We start from the raw sequence: 23,243 nt of genomic DNA, 5'->3' as shown, positions 1-23,243 counted from the left end.
ACATGCATTTTTAATGTGTGTTATGCAATGCATTTAATGTTCCATTCATGGAAAGGCATGAAGCCTATAGTGAAAATAGCACATTAAAATGTGCTGCAATAACATACATTTAAAAACTCATGTTACCATGCATTTTTAATGCAAAAAATGTAACTACTCTAGAAATGCCGCATATCAGGGATTGAATGGGATGAACTGGTCAGCCAGCACCATTTTGAAAATAGTGGCCAAAGGGGCAAAAGTGAGTGTACATCACTTCTTCCCCAGGAATATTCCTCCAGTTATCGGGTAAGCATGGGGGGGGGGGGGGGGGAGGAGGGGGACATAAGGGGGGAGACAAATTTTATTGGAAATGTTTTAAGGGGCGAGGCTTATGAAAGTCCCACCATTACAGAATTTTTTAGCCTCCCCGAGGGGATCAGGACTCGGGAATCACGGTAGGGGACACAGGCCCAGCAGGGGGAGGTTCTTTTATTTTGGTGGGGTGACCTCACATGGGCCCCTTCAAACCATGCTGCCTGCTTACAAACTCTTCTTTGTGTTTCCACAGATGGAAATGTGCGACGTTCCAGTCTATGGCAACTCTCACATCCATTTTGCCCATTTTTGCCATGAATTGCAAATTCTCATTTGCATCCATAGCAAAATTTTGCAGAATGACTGTTAACCAGTAGTAAATACCACAAGTTAGCACATTGGCCTCGATAAGTGATAAAGCAGGCATTTAATATGTTAATGCCCTGAATTATAATTAATGCTTTTAGTAGATAGGGCCTTAAGTCTGAATTATTAGGAGGTACTGAAGTTTTAAAGAGCCACAAGTGAAACACTTAACACTAAGACTGTAACTTTCAAATGGGTACGCAAATGCACATATACGAGTGTGCGTCTGTGTGCGCCCAGATGTGGCAATTTTATATGCAAGCATGTTCTAAAATATCCTAGGCGTGCGTATATGTGTTCCTGATTTTAAGCTAGTGCGCACCCAGCAGCGTAAGTTAGGTTTCAGCCGCGTGAGGGAATTAAGCTAGTGCGCACCCAGCAGCGTAAGTTAGGTTTCAGCCTCGTGAGGGAATTAAGCTAGTGCGCACCCAGCAGCGTAAGTTAGGTTTCAGCCGCGTGAGGGAATTAAGCTAGTGCGCACCCAGCAGCGTAAGTTAGGTTTTAGCCTCGTGAGGGAATTAAGCTAGTGCGCACCCAGCAGCGTAAGTTAGGTTTCAGCCGCGTGAGGGAATTAAGCTAGTGCGCACCCAGCAGCGTAAGTTAGGTTTCAGCCTCGTGAGGGAATTAAGCTAGTGCGCACCCAGCAGCGTAAGTTAGGTTTCAGCCGCGTGAGGGAATTAAGCTAGTGCGCACCCAGCAGCGTAAGTTAGGTTTCAGCCGCGTGAGGGAATTAAGCTAGTGCGCACCCAGCAGTGTAAGTTAGGTTTCAGCCTCGTGAGGGAATTAAGCTAGTGCGCACCCAGCAGTGTAAGTTAGGTTTCAGCCACGTGAGGGAATTAAGCTAGTGCGCACCCAGCAGCGTAAGTTAGGTTTCAGCCTCGTGAGGGAATTTTATAACAGATGTGCGTCCACGCCATGACTGGTTTCAGCAGTTTGTCCGCCAGTTCATCCAGGCTAGAGCTAGGTCCTCCAAACCCTGCCCTGGTTCTTTAGCCTGCGCTTTCCCCCCAGTTACCCCAAACCCCTTAAGCCCCTCACAGATGCCTGGAAAGAGTTTTATTAAGACTTGCACCTCCTCCATAGCATAAAGAAAGTTATGTGGCGCTGGAGCTGGGTGTCCACCCAAGCATGTAGATAAATTTGAGCGCACATCTCTTGGCCCAGTCCTGGAATGCCCATGCCCCGCCCACACCACAACCCTTTTTTTGACCATTACAAGATGTGCACTTATCAGCACTTGTGCGTGCATCTGAGCATTTCATAAAATCGGGTGGATATGCACAAGAGCCAGACACATGCCCAGCTCCTGATTTTTGGCACATTTCCAGCTTTTAAAATTCACCTTTAAACGCCTAACATTCAAACCTATTCATGCCACAGCATTTGTCTGTGTAAGTGGGAGCACAGAGATAAATGCTAGTATTTTATAAACTGTACAGATGGAGGTTCGCGGTTTATAAAATAACGTGTATTTCTGCTCCAAATGTATGCACACACGTTTCAGTATACGTGAATATTTCCAATGCAAGAAAAAGCGTATTATTTTCTCTACCTATTTTGTAAACATTGTACATATATTTTACATGCAAAATAATTGTGACTCTGCGTGAATAGGCTCTCAGAATTAAACGCGGAGGCAGGTGTTTTTTAAAGTATGTATGAATACTTGAAATCTCCAGTTCTTTGATACCTCCACCACTTACCCACACCTGCTAAATAAAAATTGCAGCTAACAGACCAGTCTGCATCCACTTGCACCAGTCAACTAGCAGGTGTAAAAGTGTAACAAGTTTGGTAAATTATATGCGTATATTTCTCACAAAATAGCAATTACCCTGCGTACTTCTGACCCCTGCCCTGGAACGCCTCTAGGCTACTCCCTTCTTTCATCTGGTAAAATGTGCACGCAAAACTGAAAATACATGCATACTCTCGCAGTCTATAAAATGGCAAGTGCACACATGCAGGCTATTTATGCACATATATACTATCTTTATGGATGAAATTAATTTGAAAATTCACTCCTAGGAATGTAAGGGCTGTAACAATGTTAAATTGACCTATTGTAATTGTATAGTGTGTGCCCTAGCCTTCATTTCCAATCACTTTCAAATGGAAGCTCCTAGAAAAAATTTAAGCACTTTATAAATATTACAATGCTATGTGTATTGTTTAACATTTTAAGTGCTTCAAAGAGGTTTTTTTTTATTTTTGAGAGGAGAAAAGCCAATGATTTTAGCGTGAAAGGATAGCGGGCAGCATGAAAACTAAAAACTGAATTAAAAAAAAAAAATAAAGCAAGAATGGTTGTTGAAATAAATTGTCTCACTTTTAAAATCCCAGGGCATAAAAAAAAAAAGGTTGTCTGCTAATCCAAGAAGCCTAAAGGAAATAGCAATAAACAAACAAACAGATATTCAGATGAGAGTACACAGGTGATATGGTGGTGGTGTGTTGCCATGGCAATGTAGCAAATGGAAGGGACCTCCTTTAACCTAAGATAGAATGTGCCTGAGGCCTGGTATTTAAGGATACTTCACAACCTACTACAGACACACATAAGTATGTGGCCGCATCCATCTATCACATTTCTATTGGATTAGTGAGCATCCATAGCGAATATTTACTGGGAAGAAAGTAGATACAGTACTTATGAAGTGTAAAGAAAACTTTCTCACGCTAGCATAATTAAGCACCGACCAAAACTGAGATAAACATGTTCAGTATCAACTACAGGGGTTTTTCACCCTTCGAATTTGACACCCTCCGCCCCCATTCCAGGTTGTATGCTTACGTAGCACGCCCTGTCGGGTCTAAGGGCTAGAAGGAATAATATCCCACCCTCAGGAAGGACCACAGCAGTGACAGCTGTCTTTCATCCCTCCCTCCCTCCCTCCCCTGGGCTCAAGACCCTTTCCTCTGAGGTGTGCTTGAGCCTTGCCAGCTCCATTGAACAGGATGCTCAGCCTGATTTGGCCTGAGCCATGGAGTCAGAAAAAAGCTTTTTTTTTTTTACATGTATTTTCTATGGGCTTGCCCCTCTTTCTCACCTTTAATGCTGCAGAGCTATCACTGGTCTGAATGACATTCCCCTTCCCAACTGTGTAAGCCCGCCGTGCCAGTGAGGCATTGGGAGAGTAATGCAGGATTTCAGAAAACAAAAGTGTGACTTCCGTTTTACAATAGCCCTGTCTGTGCTTTCCATGCGCTTCCCTCCTCCTTCTCCCTTTGCCTTTTCTCTTAACAACAGAAGATGACCCATGTCAGATATCAAGACACATGCATGTGAATTGTGAACGGTTTCACAGTCCATCTTGAGTAAGGTTTTGCTAACCTGTCCTGGGGACCCCACAGTCAGTCTTTTCTTTTTCTTTTTTTCTTTTTTTTTTTTTTAAAGGATATCCACAATGAATATGCATGAGATTTGTGTATGCTGGGCCTCCAATGCATGCTGATTTCTCTCAAGCATATCGATTGTGGATGGATATCCTGAAAAGCTGACTGGCAGTGGTTTGAGAAACAGAGTTCTTGAGCATTGGATTGGACAGGGATAGATAACTTGATTCTGAAGTGCTATAAACAAGTCTGGTTTTCAGGACATCCATAAAAAATGTGCTTGCAATATATTTGCTTGCACTGCCTCCATTGTATACAAATCTATCCCATGCATATTCATTGTGGATGTCCTGAAAACCACACCTGTTTGAAGCATTCCGGAACAGGAGTTGCCTACCCCTGGGCTTGGATCAATCAGTAGTTTAATCCTGTAACCCAAGGGGGAGCATGGATTGGAGCTGAGGGGTTTATGACACTTTAATAAGTTTCTGGTGAAATATAGCAGACTTGTAGGGAGATGTACTAAGCAGCAATACTTTATTGCGGGATTATGCCCTGCGATATTTGGCCCCTCCCTGACATGCTATCACTTCAGAGTATGGGGCCTTTCTGCACAACGACAGTATTCCTCAGCCGGGGGCTACCATTGCTTAATGGACCCAAAGCCCAAAAAGTTTCACCCTTCCCCCAAAGAACACAGTTCTCCCTGGGGGGGGGGGTCATTGGAGTCCCTCTACCCCTGCCTTGTCACATTCTGAAGTGGCTCTGGCCCCCCCCAAAATAAATAAATAAATAAGGCCGATCACCCTTCCGCAACCTCTCCCCTTACACCAAAAAAATGGCCCCTTAGCCAAAAGATTCCCCTGCCATAAGGCCCATCCCATCACCCCTTTCAAAGAAAGTTAAATCCCTGAAGTCTAATAGTCCCCTCCCCCCCAAAACCCAACCCCAACCCCCCAACCCCTAAAAAAAATGACCATGGTGGTCTGGGGGGGCCTTACAAACCCCAACCCCCACCCATCTAATCCCACCATACTTCTAAAATGCATTTTCAATAGCCAGCAGGGGCTGGAGCATCCCCTAGCTCTGGGCCCGTCTATGGCATTTTTCAAAATAGCATTGATCAGACCTGGCTCTTAGCATGTGACAGAGGCAAGGTCTGGGTATTGGACCTAGGCCACATGGGGTTGGGTTTTGGAGTTTGGCATTTGGAGGGAGTGAATCCAGGGATTTAACTTTCTTTGGAAGGGGGTAAGGGATGGGAATTATCGTGGGGAGGGGAATCTTTTGGCTACTATTTTTTTTTTTTTAATTTAAGGAGAGGAGTGAGCAAGAGAGCAGATCATCGCTGCACAATTGGCCTCGTTATTTTTCTTTATTTCGGGAGGCCAGAGCTGCCTCAGAAGGTTGCAGAGGTCTCCAATTACTCATGGTGTAATTTTTTTGCTAGTTTGGGGCGATGTTTCTGGTACCCTGGCCCTTTGCTGGACCATCAGGGATCCGCATTAGTGACTTGATGCTCCTTTGGGAAAATAACTACACCTCCCTGAAACAAGCTAAAATTAGTTTTATTACCATAGGATTGCCTGTGCATAAGCTTCTTTGCATGCATTAGGCAATTTTGTGCATGCAAAGCAGCTTATTTCCATGGGGGAGGAAATTTTCTGCTTTTTCACATATTACACGACGGTGTTGCAATATTGCGCGATAAACTGCTTTTAATGTGTGCCTCATGCTGTTTAACTCGTGATATTGCCTTATGGCAATTTTATAAATCTCCCTATCAGTTTTGTACACTGTCAGTTGGTAAGGAGAGACTTCAGTCTTTTTTTATTTTTTTGCACTTCTTTGCAATTGCTAATGAAATAGCACGATGGGTTCTTCTAAACTGCTTGTGTTTCAAGCCACAAAGTGAAAGCAGTTTTAGTGCAGGCTTCATACAGCTATGAATGGAGGCAGACTGGGCTAGACAGTGACAGAATAAATTAGTAGGTGAAAAGCTGTAGTTTAGTTCTGCATAGATTGCTTGTGGTAAGCATTTCAGAATGTGGAATATAGAGTTGTGTAAGTGAATGTTATGGCTGTCTGGGAAAAAATAAACTATTTCAATTATAAGCAATTGCCTCTACTGCTAAAGAGTCCTGAGAGCATAATCAGAATAGATGAACATTCCTGTTCTTGAACAGAAATAGTTGTAATGTTTAATAATGCTGGGACAACATTTCCTTACAATTGTATTTTTGCCACAGGCTCAGAGTCTTCCAGCAGTGCTGGCTCCTCAGGATCTCTGTCAAGGACACATCAACCTGTCCAAAGTGCAAGCATTGTCCCTGGAGTGCCAGCTAGCTCCACGGGCAGCGTTCCCTATCCAGAGAATGGGATGGGTGGTCAGGTGGCACCAAGCAACACCAGCTATATCCTACTTCCACTTGAAGCTGCAGGAATCCCACCTGGCAGCATCCTTCTCAATCCACACACAGGTAAAAGTCTAATACTGACCTTTCCTCTGATGAAAAACAAGACTACAATTTCATAGATGCAATGAAAGAAAACCAGGACTGGCTCAGCCTATCCAGATAGCATTATTATTATTATTGTTGTTAATCATTTCTGTGGTGCATAATAGCTGAATGCAATGCTACATAGAGGTTGATATTCAAAAGGGCTTATCTGGGTAAGTTTTGGATCTATTCGGACAAACCTCTCAAGTTTTAAATTTTCCGCCCTGTTGACTGCTGAAATTGTACACGGTTAAGTCATTAAAAAAGGCAGACTGGGGTAGGGGACATTCTGGAGAAGGGGCTTAACTCTATCTGGGTAGCTCTGACATTGGGCACAATCTGGGTAAAGTTAGCCAGGCAAGACAGATTGCCTGTAAATCATGCCTGTGTAACCCAATCAGTAACCAGGGCTCACTGCATCGCATTATAATGGACTTGGAATTTGCAATCTACTGACAGACAAGACACACAACAAAAGCAAGAGGCTTTTGAGATTAAAAAAAAAAGTCATGAATGTGGGTGAGTTTGTTGGATATAGAGCATGGAGCAGAGAGCATGTGAAAGGGAGACAGGAGGAAAGAAGGAAGGTGACAAAGATAAGATGATAGATGTAAATGTATTGGCTGGTTAGAGAATAGAGGAAGATATCCCAGGAGTAGATATCCAATGCAAGAAGAGGGAAGGAGAAAAGGAAGCAAATGGGGGAAGAGAATCAGAATGGCCACCAGAGGTGGTTAATATGAAACATTGTTGGAGTAACAAATAGGGATGGCAATGTTCAAAATGGTGCACGGGCGTACTTTGGCACGGGTGTGTTAGCATATGCCCAGATACTCTTTTAAAATCTACCTCGAAGAGTGCAAGAGTAATAGGGCTGAAGTAGAGATGGTAAGAGGTGGGGATGGCTAAATGTATGGGTAATTTAACAAAAGGAAAGGAAGCATAGGAACTTGTCACCGGTGTAGCGTGGGATGATAGAGCAAGCAGTAGGAAATGTTGGTTAGCACCAGGGAAGGGAAAAAAGTTAGTCAGTGGATGTAGAAAATTGTAAATGGGTGGGATTCATCTGAGGACAGAACCACTTTATATAACTGGATAATGCTAAGAGCAGTTGTTGCTCACGATCAGTCTGAGTCCTGATGTACTAATCTGTGTAGCTTTTTGTTCTGAAGTCACCATTCTCCACTCCGAATGTTTCTTCAGGGATACATATGCAAATAACCCTGGTAGAAAAGTTACACATTTTCTTACAGATTGCCTCTTTTTTTTTTTTTTAAATCAATTCAGACTGTGGGACGTGCACCCGGACCATCTCCTGGAGACAGAGTAATACTGACAGGCTGTGGGTGGCACCCTGGTATTTATGGCAGAGCCTGTCAAATCTTGCTCTGTCTCCATCTGCTGGTGCGGAGGCAAAACCCAGGAGTCTGGACTGATCCTTGGTACTACAGGAATGAAAATTATTGAAGGTAAGACCTAATTTTCTTTTGGGGTTCTTCAGAGATCACAGCCTCCAGTCTGCTTTAAATAGGTGAATTCAAAAGGCTTGCCCAGCTACTATGAATAACTATCAGTAGCATTTATAGCAAGGGAATCAGTCAAGCTCCCTCAGTCCGTTCTTCCCTCCCACTTCCAGCAGTCTTACTTCATCAACCCCCTTTCTCCAAGGTATAAAAGACACTTGGCACTCATAGGGCATTAGGCCTATTGTAACATGTATTGGGTGTGGGCTTGGTCCTCGGAAAGCCATGAATAAACATTTACAATATAATAAACCTTCCATACCAAAACAGCATTAACTGCCAGCACTAAAACAGTAACAACCCTACCTAGGAAAAAGCAACACTGAAAATGTTACATCAGGCCCTAAAACATCAATACATCCCTTATTTGGAAAACAGAACAAGCCAAGCTGCTTACAAATACCTATAAAATAATAAGGGTAGGTTTTATAAGGTGAGGGCACGCGTCCATGTGCATACGGTTCCCGGCGCGCACACATGGACGTGCCGCTTTTATAACATGCACACGTTATAAAATCCAGTGGTCGCGCACACATGTGCGGGCGGCACGCGTAAGAGGGGGGAGAATTTATGCAAACTCCTCTCAGCGACACATTTTGGCCTTCCCCAGTTCCCTCCTAGGCCAATTAAGGAGCGGACTGGGAGGGAACTTCCCTGCCCGCCTATCTAAACTCCCTCCCCACCCCCTAAACCCTACCTATATTTTTTTGTTTGTTTTGTTTTAGAACTTCAGATCCTGAGCTGAAGTAAGTTGCACGTGCCAGCCGGCTGCCAGCGTGCAAGTCTTCAGGACAGTGTTCAATGGCGCTGTCCCAGCCCCTCCCTCGGCCCCGCCCCTCCCTGCCCAGTCCCTGCCCCCCCCAGCCTGCTCCTTTGAAGAGGTCTGGCACTTGTGCATGTACCAGGGTTTACGCATGTGGCTGGGCCTCTTTGAAATGTGTGCGGCGCACACGAGGCCCGGCCACTTGCATGGTTTTAGACAGAATCAAAAAATGATATGGGTAGATCATGTTTTAAAGTCAATGCATGTTATTTTTCTTGCAAAAGTCTGTGAGTACTCTACCCATTTTAAGTATCAAATGGAAAATATGCACATGCTTTCACTTTGAAAATTTGTGCAAAGCCCAAAGATAAAAAAAAAAAAATAACCCTCAGACTGCCCCAAAGCAGATAGTCTTATGATTGCCCCATATGAAAAAAGAGGCATTATTACAGTCAGTAGCTCCTTTTTGCATTCCATACAGTACTGAATTGTTTTGTTCACTTTCTTCATTAAGCACTATGCTAATTACATCGTGTGTTTCTTATTATTCTATGTTGTGAAAATCAAATTTTTTTATCCTAAACTGCATTTTGTTCTTGAGAGCAGTGTTTCTCACGTTAGATCTCAAGTACCTTCTAGCCAGTCGGATTCTCAAGATTTCCACAATAAATGTGAATGAGATAGATTTGTATACAATGGAAACAGCCCATGCAAATCTCTCTCATGCATATTCATTGTGAATACCCAGAAGACCCAATTGGTTAGGGAGTGCTCAAGAACCAGCTTGAGGAGCCACTGTTCTAGAACTTTAAAAAAAAAAAATTCAGCACATAACAGGTTAAACAAATAGTTTGTGTGGGTGGGGGCAGGTGTGGATAAAGTGAAAGTAGTATTTTAAAACATGTTCATTTAGGGGTAGATTTTCAAAGGGTTATGCGTGTACGTTACGCCCGTAACCCCCAAAAACCTACCCCAAACCCCACCCTGCGCACGCCAAGCCTATTTTGCCTAGGCTCGGCGGCGCACACAAGCCCCAGGACGCGTGTCAGGCGCGTATCACGGCGGAGCATCATCCGGGGGCGTGTCATGGCGCGCGTCATCCAGGGGCGTTCCGGGGACATTGCAGCGGGCGTGGTTCCGGCCTGGGGGCGATCCGGGGGCGTGGCCACGGCCTCCGGACCAGCTCCCGGACCGGAACCTGGCGCGCCAGCAGCCAGCCCGGGTGCGCGAGTTACACCTGCCTCGAGCAGGCGTAACTTTGGGAATAAAGGTGGGGGGTGTAGATAGGGCTGGGGGGGTGGGTTAGGTAGGGGAAGGGAGGGGAAGGTGGGGGGGAGGCGGAAGGAAAGTTCCCTCAGAGGCCGCTCTGATTTCAGAGCGGCCTCAGAGGGAACGGGCAGCGCGCGCTGGGCTCGGCGCGCGCAAGGTGCACAAATGTGCACCCCCTTGCACGCGCCGACCCCGGATTTTATAAGATACGCACGTATCTTATAAAATGCGGTGTACTTTTGTTTGCGCCTGGTGCTCGAACAAAAGTACGCGCTCGCGCTTTTTTATAAAATGTACCCCTTACAGTGTTCTCTTACTGCTTTTTTTTTTTTTATCAGAGTATGAGCTATGCTGTTAACTATAGTAAAATTATGTGGTAATGAAAAGATCATCTCTCTTACATTATCTCTCAGTTGGGATCAGATGTATACTGCAGAGGTGCGTCAACTTTTAAGTAAATCATCCTGGAGGCAGAGTGACATTTTTCATGTTTAACAGCTGCTAACAGATTTAGTAGCAGGAGTAAGCGTGAGGTGCTGTTGTCTTTACAGTGGTCACTGCAAGCAATTTGGCATAAAATTTGAAGCTCAGTTAGTACAAGACAGAACAACACACATACACACGCAAGTGGCTTTTTTCACTGTCAGCTTAAAATATCTGATATTAACTCCGCAGTTAGTTAATCTTGGGAGCTATAAAGGTTTGGATTAATACTTAGCCAATATGGTTATCTTGTAGGTCAGCCATTTGTAAACCCTGATGGTACCCCTGCAATTTATAATCCTCCCACTGGTCAGCAGCCAATGAGAAGTCATATTGTTGGGCAATCTCATCAGCAGCCTTCCTCACAACAGCCACCGCAACAGCCACAGCAGCAGCAGCAAATGCCAGCTCATCTCGTCACACAGGTAACTTACTTACTCAGATCAACTGATATTTTTCATTTCTGGATAGTAATGGCATAAATATGAAAGGATCCACAAGCACAGCAAAAAAAATCTAGCTAAACATTCATGAGGCCGCTATTTAACGCTACTTAGCCGGATAAATAGGGACTTAGCCAGCTAAGTGGCAGCCGCTGAATATCCAGCTATGTTAGTTGGCCACCACTTAGCCAGATAAGTATTTATCTGGCTAAGTAGGTAGGCGGATATCTTGGGGGCAGGCAGTGGGCGGATCGAGGTGGGACAACATATCCAGTTATCTTAACCGGATAAATGCCTATATTCAGCCTTAGCCGGTTAAGTTAACCGAATAAGTCAGACCAGCTCAAAAGCAGGTCTAAAGTTATCCAGAAATAATTTATCCGGCAAATTAGAACTTATATGGTTATATTCGGCAGCATAGCCATCCTACTGAATATCCCTTCTAAGTTCCCCAGAAAAGTTATATTTGGTTAACTTTGAATATTTGGCCCTCATGTTTCCTTTTAGTAATAAGTTAACTGCTTGTAAAATGCTCTCTTTCTAAAATGTCATGTTTATTTTATGATAATATCAGCAGTGATATGGAATGTATTTCCTCAAAATCATACCTACAGGCACTTCTGTGATGCATTGCATGAAGGGGTCCAAAGGAGGAGAAAGCATAACTGCTTCATAAACTGAGGCATAGGATCTGATGTACAAAGGCTATTTTTTCCATTTGTGTGTAGGGGGAAGAAAGTTTAGTAAATCAGATCCATAGTGGAGATGAAGTAACTCCCAAGGTCATAGAGTCATTGGAAGATTTGAGCTTTGTCGAAGAAGGACTTTTTTTTTTTTGGAGGGAGGGGGGAGGGGTAACGAATCATTCCATACTCGAGCCACTAGATCACATTTCTATATATCTATATAGATAGAGGGATAGATGTATACATTACAATATCATGTACAAAACTTTGTCCTAGTCGGTGTACCACATAAATACAATAATTCAAACATCAAATACAAATAAATCTCCCATCCTGACACCAGAGGACTCAAAATTTCCTACCTGCCCCTACCCCCAAACAAGGCTAATTTATTTTTAAGAGAAAAGATACAATAGTTATAGTTTGGAGGAGAATGTTGCCCTTTAAACTAATAAAAGATAGTTTGAGTAAGAGTGATTAAAAAAAAAAAAAACAGTCTCTACCCTCTGTGACCTGGATATCCTAAATCTGATTGCAACATATTAGCTATGGTCTGTCAAAGAGGACGCACACACACACATACTGAATGAGCTAATCATCTCCTAGGCTAAAGGATGAATTCAATTCCCATCAATTCAAAATTGATGGGAATTGCAGGAAACAGCTAAAAGAAATTAAAAAATAATGATGTACTAGATGCATTTCACTTGACAGAGGATAATTATTGCTGCTTTCTGTATGTACTTTTTAAAATATTGTACATTGCACAGAGGGTACAAATTTCTTTTGAAATCTCTTAAAATAGTGTTATGCAACACTGTATCTACTTTTGCTTATCACATTGTATTATCATCAATCTTTCAAAATATTTTTAAAAACTAATTGCCTTTCAAATTTGTTTCATCACTATGGTATAATTTTTAGTTCAGTTGCTAAAATCATATTATGGTTTAAAATTAGAGCCTATTGAAAATATTTTAGATTCATCTAGTCTCGATAAACAGTAGTTATGATGGATTCACAGCCATATCTTGTAATGTAAAACTGCTAAGTACTGTAACACAAACTTTTAAATCTGCTGTTGGTCTTGGGAGTTCAGTTAAAATGTTTGATTCTGATTTATAGTGTTCATTGTGTTAAAACTGCTTTTATTTTATTTATTTTTTTAAATAGTTTGTGTTGTAATGCTTTAATTTTTTTTTTTTAAACATAAGCCGTTTTTAACATACAGTAAACATTATAAATCAGAATCAAACATTTTAACTGAACTTCTGAAGCTAACAGATTTAAATCTGGTGGTAGTAACATACTCCACAAGTGATATGAAATCAGAAGAAGGCATCAGATTTCTGAGTACATATCTTCTGAGTTTGGAGTCAAAAGATATATAGTAGTATAATAAATATGTTTTTGATGTGGTGAATGCTGACTTTTCACATTAGGGTGATCCATAGCATATTTTCATCAGACATAGACAATTGGTTGATTCAGTTTTACTGGTTTTTTCCACCATAATGCTGTCTCAAAATGCTCTGTATGTTGTCTGTACTTATCTTTTAAACCCCTCTAGAGCAACATACTTATTTCAGAATGTACTTAATATATCTGCAGATGTTGGCCTGTTGATTCAAAATGCTTCGGAAACAATTTTTTGACAACAAGCCACACTTGAACTAAATGCAATTTTTAGGTTTTGTAACTGTGATCACAAACTGATTGTATTTCTCGCCATTAGTTCATTAAGTCAAACAGAGCTGTCCAACAGGATCCTATAAATGTTTTGAATCTCATTCAACTCTAGACTTCTTCCAGTTTTCCATACTCCAGTCTATTCTGCTTTCATTGCTAGAAGTCACATGCTAAGATGTTATGGTGATAACGCCATAACACATGCAATAGTTATGTAACCGCATGGCATGAATGCAAATTTTTTAATTTTTTGAAGGGGTGGGATTGGAGAGGGGGTTTGGGCAGGATTAATGAAAATGAGGGGCAATATCCCATGTGTTTAACGCTGGAAATAACTACACCTTTTTCCTGGTGTTAAACTGTGCAGTATGCCCAAATCTGGAGGGAGAGAGAGAGAGCGCCTCTGGGGAGGCCTTCATAGTATTCAACTATTTATATCACTATAGGAGGGCCAGCTAAAGGCGTGAGGTGTTGGTGGTGGTTTAGGGTTTTGTGGCCAGTTTGACATGCAGAATGAGACGTACAAACAGCACAGTAGACCTCAGTGAAGATTTTACATCATTTGGAGTGAGGAAAGTCTCACAAAGTTGAGATTTCTACAGTGTTCTCTCGCCCTAGCTTGATGGGCTCTATACCAGGGTACATACACAAATATAAAGGATTCCCAAACCAAATGTCCAGATAAGCAGTTACACATATCCTAGCCCAATTAAAGGCAAGAAATACCAAAGCAGGAGCAAGTATATGTTAGCAGGAATAAAAACATTTAAAGTGGATATTGATCTTGACTTCTCAGGTGCTGCTTGCAGCCATTAGTACTGCTCAGGTGATTGTTCTGATACAGACCTATTTTATTCTTTCAGTCGGAGGTATAATGGGCTTATGTTGTCTAGGAGATTTAATTAGGTGTATGGAAAGATAATGAATAGAAAAAGATGCAAGGCCAAGCAAATAGGAAGATGCTGACATTTAGGACTCTGCTGATTCCTAAGAAGCATAGCTATTACTTCTCTAATTCAAAAACATGTTGCAGGTCTATAAAGTAATAGGTTGTTCAGTGTAGATGCAAATGCTTTCATTTTTAAAGATTTGATTAGAAAATTGCCTAGACATGAAGACAGTCGGGCAAACGAGGATTGTATGTAATAGGTGTCTATTGATCAGCCTTTGAGCTTAACCAGCAAAGAGCGTATGAACATAAAAATGCCACACTGGTTCAGATCAAAGATCCATCCAGTCCAGCATCCTCTCTCTGACAGTGGCCAATCCAGGTCACAAGTATCTGGCAAGAAAAGATCCAATCCTTCTTGTTCATAACCAGGGATAAGCAGTGACTTTTCAAAGTCCACCTGGCTAATAATGATTAATAGATTTTTTTTCTTCAGGAACTTGTCTAAACCCTTTCTAAACCAAACTAAACTAGTTGCTTTCACCACATCCTCTGGCAACAAATCCCATAGCTTAATTGTGCACGGAGTGAAAAAATACTTTCTGCGATTTGTTTTAAATGTGCTATTAGCTTCATGGAATGTCCCTTTGTCCAAGTACTATTTGAAAGGATAAAGCACCATTCCCTATTTACCTATTTCACTCCACTCATGATTTTTACCTCTATCATATCTCCTTGCAACCATCTTGTCTCCATGCTGAAGAGACCTGACCTGTTTAGACTTTCCTCATAGAGCTGTTACATTCTCATTATCATTTTGGTCACCCTTTTCTTTACCTTTTCTAGTTCAGCTATATATTTTTTGAGGTGGGGCAACCAGAACTGCACACAATACTGAAGGGGCCAGATATTCGTCTGGCAGATAACTGGATAAGTAGGATTTATCTGTCTATCTAACGGCCACTGAATATTCACTTAAGTTCAGCGGCTGCTAGATAGCCAGATGTCCCTTATCTGGCTGTCTCTTAGCCAGAGAATTTTGTGGGCGGGCAGGGCAGATTGGGACAGCTTAAGTAATGATATTGTTACTTAGCTGGATAAGTTTTCTGCTCAATAGCAGGTCTAAACTTGGATGGATATAACTTATCCTGCTGAATATCCTTGTAACATAGCCGGATAGGTGTTGTTCAGCTAAGTTACTTAGCCGATCAGAATTTGAATATTGACCTTAAGGTGCATTCAACCATGTATCAATAGAGGCATTATGATATCCACTGTTTTATTTTCCATTTCTTTCCTTATAATACCTAACAATCTATTTGGGTTTTGTTTTTTTTTTAATACTACCATGCACTGGGCTGAGGATTTCAAAGTATTCTTCAAAATGACTCAAAGATCCTTTTCCTGGGTGGTGACTCCTAATATGGAACCCATTATTAAGTACCTATAGTCTGGATTACTCTTCCCTATATTCATCACTTTCCACTTGTACTCATTAAATTTCATTAGCCATTTAGACATCTAATCCCACAGTCTTGGAAAGTCTTCTTGCCTCTTATTGTAAGACTGAGGAGTCACTTGAGGGACTTTGTCAAACGCCTTCTGAAAATTCAGATGCATTGTATCAGCCAACTCCCACTTGTCAACATGTCTATATTTATGCTTATATTTTTTTTAAACGATATACTGCCTATCAGGAAATTTCTAAGTGGTTTACAACTCAAAACATACATCATACAAGCTACAATATACAAACCATTAAGACAATAAAACACAAAATCTAACAAATTTGTAAGGTAAGATTTCACTTTGCTAAATCCATGTTGGCTTTACCCCAATAATTTGTGTCTAGGAGGTGGCCAGTAATTTTGTCAGATGTGGGCCATGTTTCTTTGTTTCTATGTTTCTAAGACTAGCTTCTACAATTGTGTCTGGCACCAACCAATCTGTAATTTCACTCATCACACCTAGAGCCTTTTTGAAAAGTGGGCATTACCTTGGCCACATCTAATCCTTAGCTGTCTTAGTTTATTTGATTAAGAAATTAGATATTAATAGTAATACATCTGCAGTTTCATTTTTTAGTTTTGTCAGAACTCTAGGGTACATTCCATCTAGTCCCAGTGATTTGTTACTCTTTTTGTTGAATTGCTCTATTTCATCTGCCCAGTTCACCATGATTTGATACAGTTCTTCTGAATCATAACCCTAAAATAATTTATTTGTCATAAATATCTCACTAGCACTCTCCTCAGTAAAGACCAAAGTAAAGAATTCATTGAGTTTCTCTATTACAGCCTTGGCTTTCCTGAGTTACCCCTTTTACCCCAGTCATCTAGTGGTCCAACTGACTCTTTCATGTGTTTCTTGTTTCAAATATTCTCAAAAAACGTTTTAATTTTGAATTTTCACCTCTCCAGCAAGCTTCTTTTCAAATTCTTTTTTGTTCTTTCTTAGTTTCTTCAGTTGGATTCATCTTCCAGTTTTTGAAAGATGTCCTTTTGGCTTTAATAACTCTTTCTCCTCACCATTGTTTGGCAGTTTGGTGGTCTTTATTCTTTTTCTTATTGCAGGGAATACATTTGGTCTGGGCTTCCAAGATGGTGTTTTTAAACAGTGACCATGTCCCATACAAACTTTTTATCTTTGCAACCGCTCCTTTCAATTTTTTCTAATTTCCTCATTTTTTCATAGTCTCTCTTTTAAAAGTTAAATACAACAACAATAGTTTCCATTAAGGACATTCCTTCAGTGATTGTTAAATTTGATTACATTATGGATCACTATTGCTAAGCAGTCCCACCCCTGTTATCTCTTGCACCAGATCCTGCATTACAGTGAGGATTAGATCTAGGGTAGTCCTTCCCTCTCCTCCTATCAGTTTTAGAAACAGCTACTCCATGAAGCAGTCATTTATAGCATCTATAAACTTTATCTCCCTAGTATGTCCCAATGAGACACATTCCCAATCAATTTTGTGGTAATTAAAATCTCCCATTGTTATTGTGTTTAATTTGTTAGCTTTTTATATTTCTGTTAGAATTTCTTTGTCTCTTCATCCTGGCCAGGTAAACAGTAGTTTGCCCCCACCATTATACTCTTCCCCATCACACATGGAATTTTTATCCATAGAGGTTCAACATTGTATATTGTCTCCTGCAAGACTTTTATTCTCTTTGACTCTATGCCATCTTTAATGTATAGTGCCACCTCTACACCAGTTTGGACTGGCCTATCATTTTGATATAATTTGTACCCTGGTATCAGTGTCCCATTGGCTATCCTCCTTTCACCAGACAGCTGAGATGTCTATTATGTCTATATTTTCATTCAGTGTCATAATTTCCAACTCTCCAATTTTTTCAGATAAGATGTATCCAGGACAAAACACAATCATTCAATAAGTTTGTTTAACTACTAGAAATAGATACCATTATTTTGATATAGTAGGCAAACTACTTCTAAATGGTATATTTACCACTTTAATTGTTCCAGTGAAATCAAGGGGTATTTATCAATAATGAACTTGATGTTACTCAATTAAATTTTCTCCATGTCAGTATACATCCAAACAAAAGGTTGAATTAGCACGTTATAAATTCATTAGCAGTAAGTCTGTGTCAAGACTTCAGCCTTCAAAATTCAAACTGACAAAGTTGTTTTTCCTTGCCATGGTTTTAAATGCTCTTTTAAAGATGAATGCCTCCATTGTCAGAGCTCAACAAATGTTTCATGGTTCACTGTTGATTCAATATATTTTGCATACCAAGCTTTTCCTTCAACTTGTTTTCTACTCTTCATATAGTCATAAAGTTTATAATAATGTGTGCACAACCCTTGAGATTGGAAGATCATATGCTGCCTACACAGTTTGCTTCTAACTTTTCTTTCAATATAGGAAATAGATTTGACACAGTGCAATTCAATAACCCGATTCTGGGAATTAAGGTTACTGATCAATAAGAGGATAATTACATTCATTCTCTCAAAGAATATTTGCTTTTTCAATATTGGATCAGGTCTGGGAGCAGATTTACTAATTGGTTTTTTGGCACAAGCACTCAATAGGAGAAATATCTTAGTAAATATGACCTTTAGAATCTTTTATGGGAAAAGCCTTTTTGTAAATGGAATATATTGGAAAAATTGAAAATTTAATTCCATTGTTCCAGAAGAAATACTCTGTGCTCATCAGAATATTTGTCTTTTTGACTCTGTTCACACTTATATCTTAGTTTCTGAGCTTCCCCAAATTTCTCTTATTTTGATGCCTTTGTAATCTCATAGGTGCAGAGTTTTATTAGCCTTATATGTTCTGGAGACAACTATATCCTTTAAGGGTTGAGAACAGCATAATGATTATTCAAAGATGAGGCTGCATGGGAAACTTTTAAGACTATATAGTTCTCTTCTTCAGATGTCTTAAACTTTTATTGGGCATGTAGATGGTGGGCAGCATTGTTCCAGTGTCAGTTAAGTCATTCAAGTAGTTGCAAATGGGACTTGGAAAGCAAGGATCAGAAAAATGTCAGAGTAAGTGAAGGTAATATCAGTGTTTTGGAATAGGAGCAGCCAACTAGCCTCATGCAGTTTTCTGAAATTGAATCAAAGCTCAGGCAACATAGCAAACTGTATATTTCAACAAAGAGAAGACATTCCCAAAATAAATGCTTATTTCCCTCCTCAATGGGAAAATGTAGAACATCTCTAACAATTTTACAGCACTCAAAAGTGAAGCAACAACAGTTTATGTGAGCATTCCAGGAGGTGGTCTAAAAAGCCAGAAGTATTTATGATGATAAAAGCTTACTTAACCTTTCTGTCATGGAAATTCTCAATGTTTCCAAAGTACAATCTTTGTGTAGTATTTACTGGAAAGAAACAACACTGAGGATATATATTTTAATGAGAAAGAGGCTTCATTTAGAACAAACATTCGCTCCATCATTTCTGTTGTTCAGAGTGACTCGTGAGGTTAAAAGGAACAAAACAAAGATAGTTTGTATGGCTCTGGATTCATTCCAAAATAGCATATGCAGATTCACTATTAATTAGGGATGTATAGGGGGAGAATTTTTCATTTTATTTTTTGCTTTGTTTTTTGGGGGGGTTCCCACAAATTTCATTTTGTTTAAGGTTTAATTTCTTTAAATAAACATTAACCCCTCCAAAAAAAACGGGGGGAAAAAAAGGAAAAGGACTTCCGTCCTCACCACCCATCTTTCCCACTGGAAAATTGCTGTGGCCAAGATCCTTCCCGGCCCCCACCTACCCATTCCGGGGGGATCACAGACAAGGCCTAGGCCCAAGCAGAAGCCTAGACTTTGTGTAGGCCTAAGCCACGGTAGATAGCTGCAACCTCAAACTAGGCCCTACGCAAAACCCAGGCTTCAAGGCCTGGCCCCGATGCCTAGCCCAAGCCAAAACCTCGTCCTTAAATAGGCCTGGGATGCGGTAGATGGCCACAACCTCAGCCTAGGCCATACATAAGTTCCAGGCTTGGAGGCTTGGTCCTGATGCAGGAGCATAGACTGGATGCCAGGACCCGACCCATAAACCAAGTACCAGTGCCTGGAGCTCAGCCTAAGCTAAGGTCCAGATGCCTGAATCTTGGCCAAGGCCCAGTGCTGGGGCCTCATTCCAGGGTCAGGTGCCGGCCCGGACACTGGAGCCCAGGCATTGTAGGTCCTTCTTATTATTCTTTCTTCAAATGACAGCGTCCACTGGGGACATGCCAGAGTAAATTAATTCTGGCGCATCCTCCTCATCAAAGGGTGCCATTTTTGTGTATGGTTCCCTAGGTGAGGCCCCAGTTTCAGGCCTAGGCTTAGACCCAACTGGTGACTACTTTTTTTTTTTTTTTAAGATATCCAAATCGAAACAAAATTCCAATGAAATTTCATCGGATATCTTGGTAGTTTCCAATCTGAGAGAAGAGGGAATTTGCATTCAGACACTATGCAAAGATTTTAGTGAGGCCAAACATTCTCTGGACAATACCAAAAATATTTTTTCTGAAAGGCCTCACATTAATTTCCTACAGGCAAGAGCAAATAAAGGTCTAACATATACTGCAGTATATTGTATAGTGCACAACACAGATGACCTATAACAGCTTACGAATTGTTGAGAAAAACTAGACTTTTCTCCTGTTTGCCTGTCCTTTTAAAGCAGTATAATGTAATTCTCTTGTGGGTACTGATGTTTCCTTGTTTTTGTTTCTCTTCTTGAAAACTGAAGAAACAAACAAATTTCCAAATAGGAAAGTAATATTGTTATTTTCTACCTTTTTTGACAGCTATATTTCTAAGTGCACCATCTCTGATAAAGTCTTATTAGTTTTTCTTCCCTTCTTCCTTGAATGTTGAATGTGTGTATGAGAAAACAGTTTTCCATTTTATTTTGAGCCTTGACTTCAATTTCTTTTCACTAAACAAGTAAATATTAAGGTCACTGGTTCAGTAGCTGCAAAAGTCATCTAAAAAGGGAGCCGTCAGTCCTTTTTGTACAGTAGACTAGTATGAAAAATCCATCACAAACTGACAGGAAACCTAGATGGTTTGCACTCCTGTACTCATCTCCCCTTTGCCCCCACTAAAGTGTTCTATGGGATCCCCCAATGCCTAATACATTTCCACCTGGGGCTTAGTGGCTGATGGGGTCATATTGGCAGGTGGGGTGTAAGGGTCATATGGAGGTGGGCAAGAGTGTGCGTGGGTAGGGTATTTGTTGTTTGAGTAGGTACAGGTATATTCATGTGACTCAGGAGGTGGTGTGTGAGTGGAGGGTTTGTGAGAGTGGGTATGAGTGGATAGTTTGTGTGAGTGGAGTATGGGGGATGTATTAGTGGAAGTGGCGTGTGAGTGAAGGCTTTGTGAGAGTGTGTGAGTGGGATGTGGGGATGTGTGAGGGGAGGGGAGTCAGTGAATAAGTGGGGGAATGTGCCTATGAGTGAGTGAGGTATGAGTTGAGTGGGTGATGGTGAAGTCTGAGCCTGGTGAAGTCTGAGCCTGCCCAAGCCCCTGTCCCTTTCTCTATCTGATGCTCCATGCGACTTACCTCTCATTCACTGTCCCACCATTATAATTATACTTCTCCTGCCCTGCCTTCTTCCTCATAAGTTCCCACCCTAGAGTCAGCCACTGAACCTCTGTCTGCCGGTGGTGTTTGACCTCCTTGCCATCAACTCACCACCTAACCTCTGCCTGCTGGTGAGGCCTGGCCTCCCCACTGGTTGCTTAATTGTACTCTCCCTGACCCTCAGTCTCCTTCACCAGCAGGGCCTGGGCTTCCTTCCAGTGGTGTGGCTCCTGTTCTCCAGCTCTGTGGTCATCTTCGCTGGTGGGGGCCCTGGCTGCATAAGGCCTGCCCATCAGCTGCATCACATGCTTGAATGTAAGTTGTTGGACATTATTATAGTGCTATGCACTATGGGGCAGATTTTAAAACATACGCACGGGTGTACATTTGTGTGCGCAACCCGGCGTGCACAAATGTACACCCGGCGCACACAAATGACCTATCCGAGCCGCGCTGCCTTCCCCTGTTCCCTCCCAGGCCACTCTGTAATCTGAGCAGCCTCGGAGGGAGCTTCCTTACTCCTACCCCACTTTCCATTCCCTTCTCCTACCTCCCCCGCCCTTTCCCCCCCTACCTTTCCCCCCTACCTTTCCCCCCCTACCTTTTCCTTTTTGTTTTCTTTGTTCCAAAACTTACTTCAAGCCCTGGGGCTGAAGTAAGTTGCGCGCGTTGGCTGACTGCCAGCGCACCAACCTAGGCCCAGTGGCTGTGCAGAGGCCTCTGGCCATGCCCCCACCCCGGACCACCCCCCGCCCCCTGCCTCCCCGCCCCTTATTTCAAGGCCCAGGACTTACATGCGTCCCGGGGCTTTATGGGCGCCCTACCAGCCCAGCCGGGCTAGTCACGGACCACGAGGGACGGGTCAGGCAGAGCTGAAGACATCAGGAACAGGACATTGGACATCAGGAACAACAAAGAAATGCAGAGACTGGAACATGGAACACAGACGAAGACACGGGATCCCACACGGAACAGAGTGCCTAGGAGGAGAAGCAGATGAGGAGTCCTAGGGAGGACTTACTCCTTGCAAAGGCGAAGCTGGAATGACGGTGAAAGCCTTTTGTAGGCTGAAGCAGGAAACACCCAGGGAGGAACTTGCAGGTGGGGGCCAGATGGACCACTCCCTCCTGGCCCTTTAACTCCAAAGGAGAGACGCGGGCCCGCCCTTCGTAGGGCAGGAAGTCTGCAGGACCCTGGACAGAGGCCCTGCAGATGCCGACGTCGAGGAGGAGCTGGAGCCGGGCCGTGCAGGCCCTGACCTGGGAGGCGGCTCTCAGCCACGGTGAAGGGGAACTCCGGGGCAGCCTCCCGGCCGGAAGAAGAGGAGACCTCTAGTGTCTGCGGCTCCTGCCGTGTGAGGGCATGCTGCTGGAAGATGGTGGCTTCCGGGCCGCGAAGGAAGACCAGCGCAGCTCCGTGCTGTGAAGAAGGACCCCGGCACGGCTCCTGCCCTGCCGGAGACGACATCGGGGATCCGGCCGGCCTGAAGAAAAGGTAAGAGCCCGCTCACGGCCCTGCCCTGAGCAGGATCGCAACACAGATCATATTATAACATAGGAGTAGGTTTTATTATCAAATATTTCCTCATGTCTTAGAACAGATAACCGCTAATTCATTTTTTGCCTGAATATTTAAATGTTTGTTCCCTCACATGTTTTCAGTGAAATGTTTATAATCTATCAGCTTGCACTGATGGTTAACATAATATCAGAAAATATTCTATTCATCCTTATCTGTAGTTTTTAGTTTGTTGTTTTTTGTTTTTTTTTGTAATTTGGTCCCACCAATGCAGCCTCCCTCCCTTAAAGGAGAATTTTAAAAACCCGGCACATGAATTGGGAGATGCACGCACAAATCAGGCTCACTCACACACCCACCAAATTTTAAAAGCCACCCAGATGTGTATATATCTCTCGCT

At 42.2% G+C, this 23,243-nt stretch overlaps 1 protein-coding gene across 10 annotated transcripts in view; it reads left to right on the top strand.

Annotated features, from left to right (window-relative positions):
• The window catches only part of ARPP21 (cAMP regulated phosphoprotein 21), an 896,408-nt gene that overhangs the window by 741,878 nt on the left and 131,287 nt on the right, over positions 1–23,243 (top strand). For all 10 annotated transcript variants that reach the window (XM_029589611.1, XM_029589613.1, XM_029589614.1 and 7 more), the window contains 2 exons: positions 6,249–6,479; positions 10,794–10,963. In XM_029589611.1, coding sequence (XP_029445471.1) covers positions 6,249–6,479; positions 10,794–10,963 — 401 coding nt within the window. The remainder of the gene's footprint in view (positions 1–6,248; positions 6,480–10,793; positions 10,964–23,243) is intronic.

This window comes from Rhinatrema bivittatum, chromosome 2, assembly GCF_901001135.1.
Source record: "Rhinatrema bivittatum chromosome 2, aRhiBiv1.1, whole genome shotgun sequence".
Classification (NCBI taxonomy): Eukaryota; Metazoa; Chordata; class Amphibia; order Gymnophiona; family Rhinatrematidae; genus Rhinatrema; species Rhinatrema bivittatum.
This window is presented reverse-complemented; position numbering and strand designations above follow the sequence as displayed.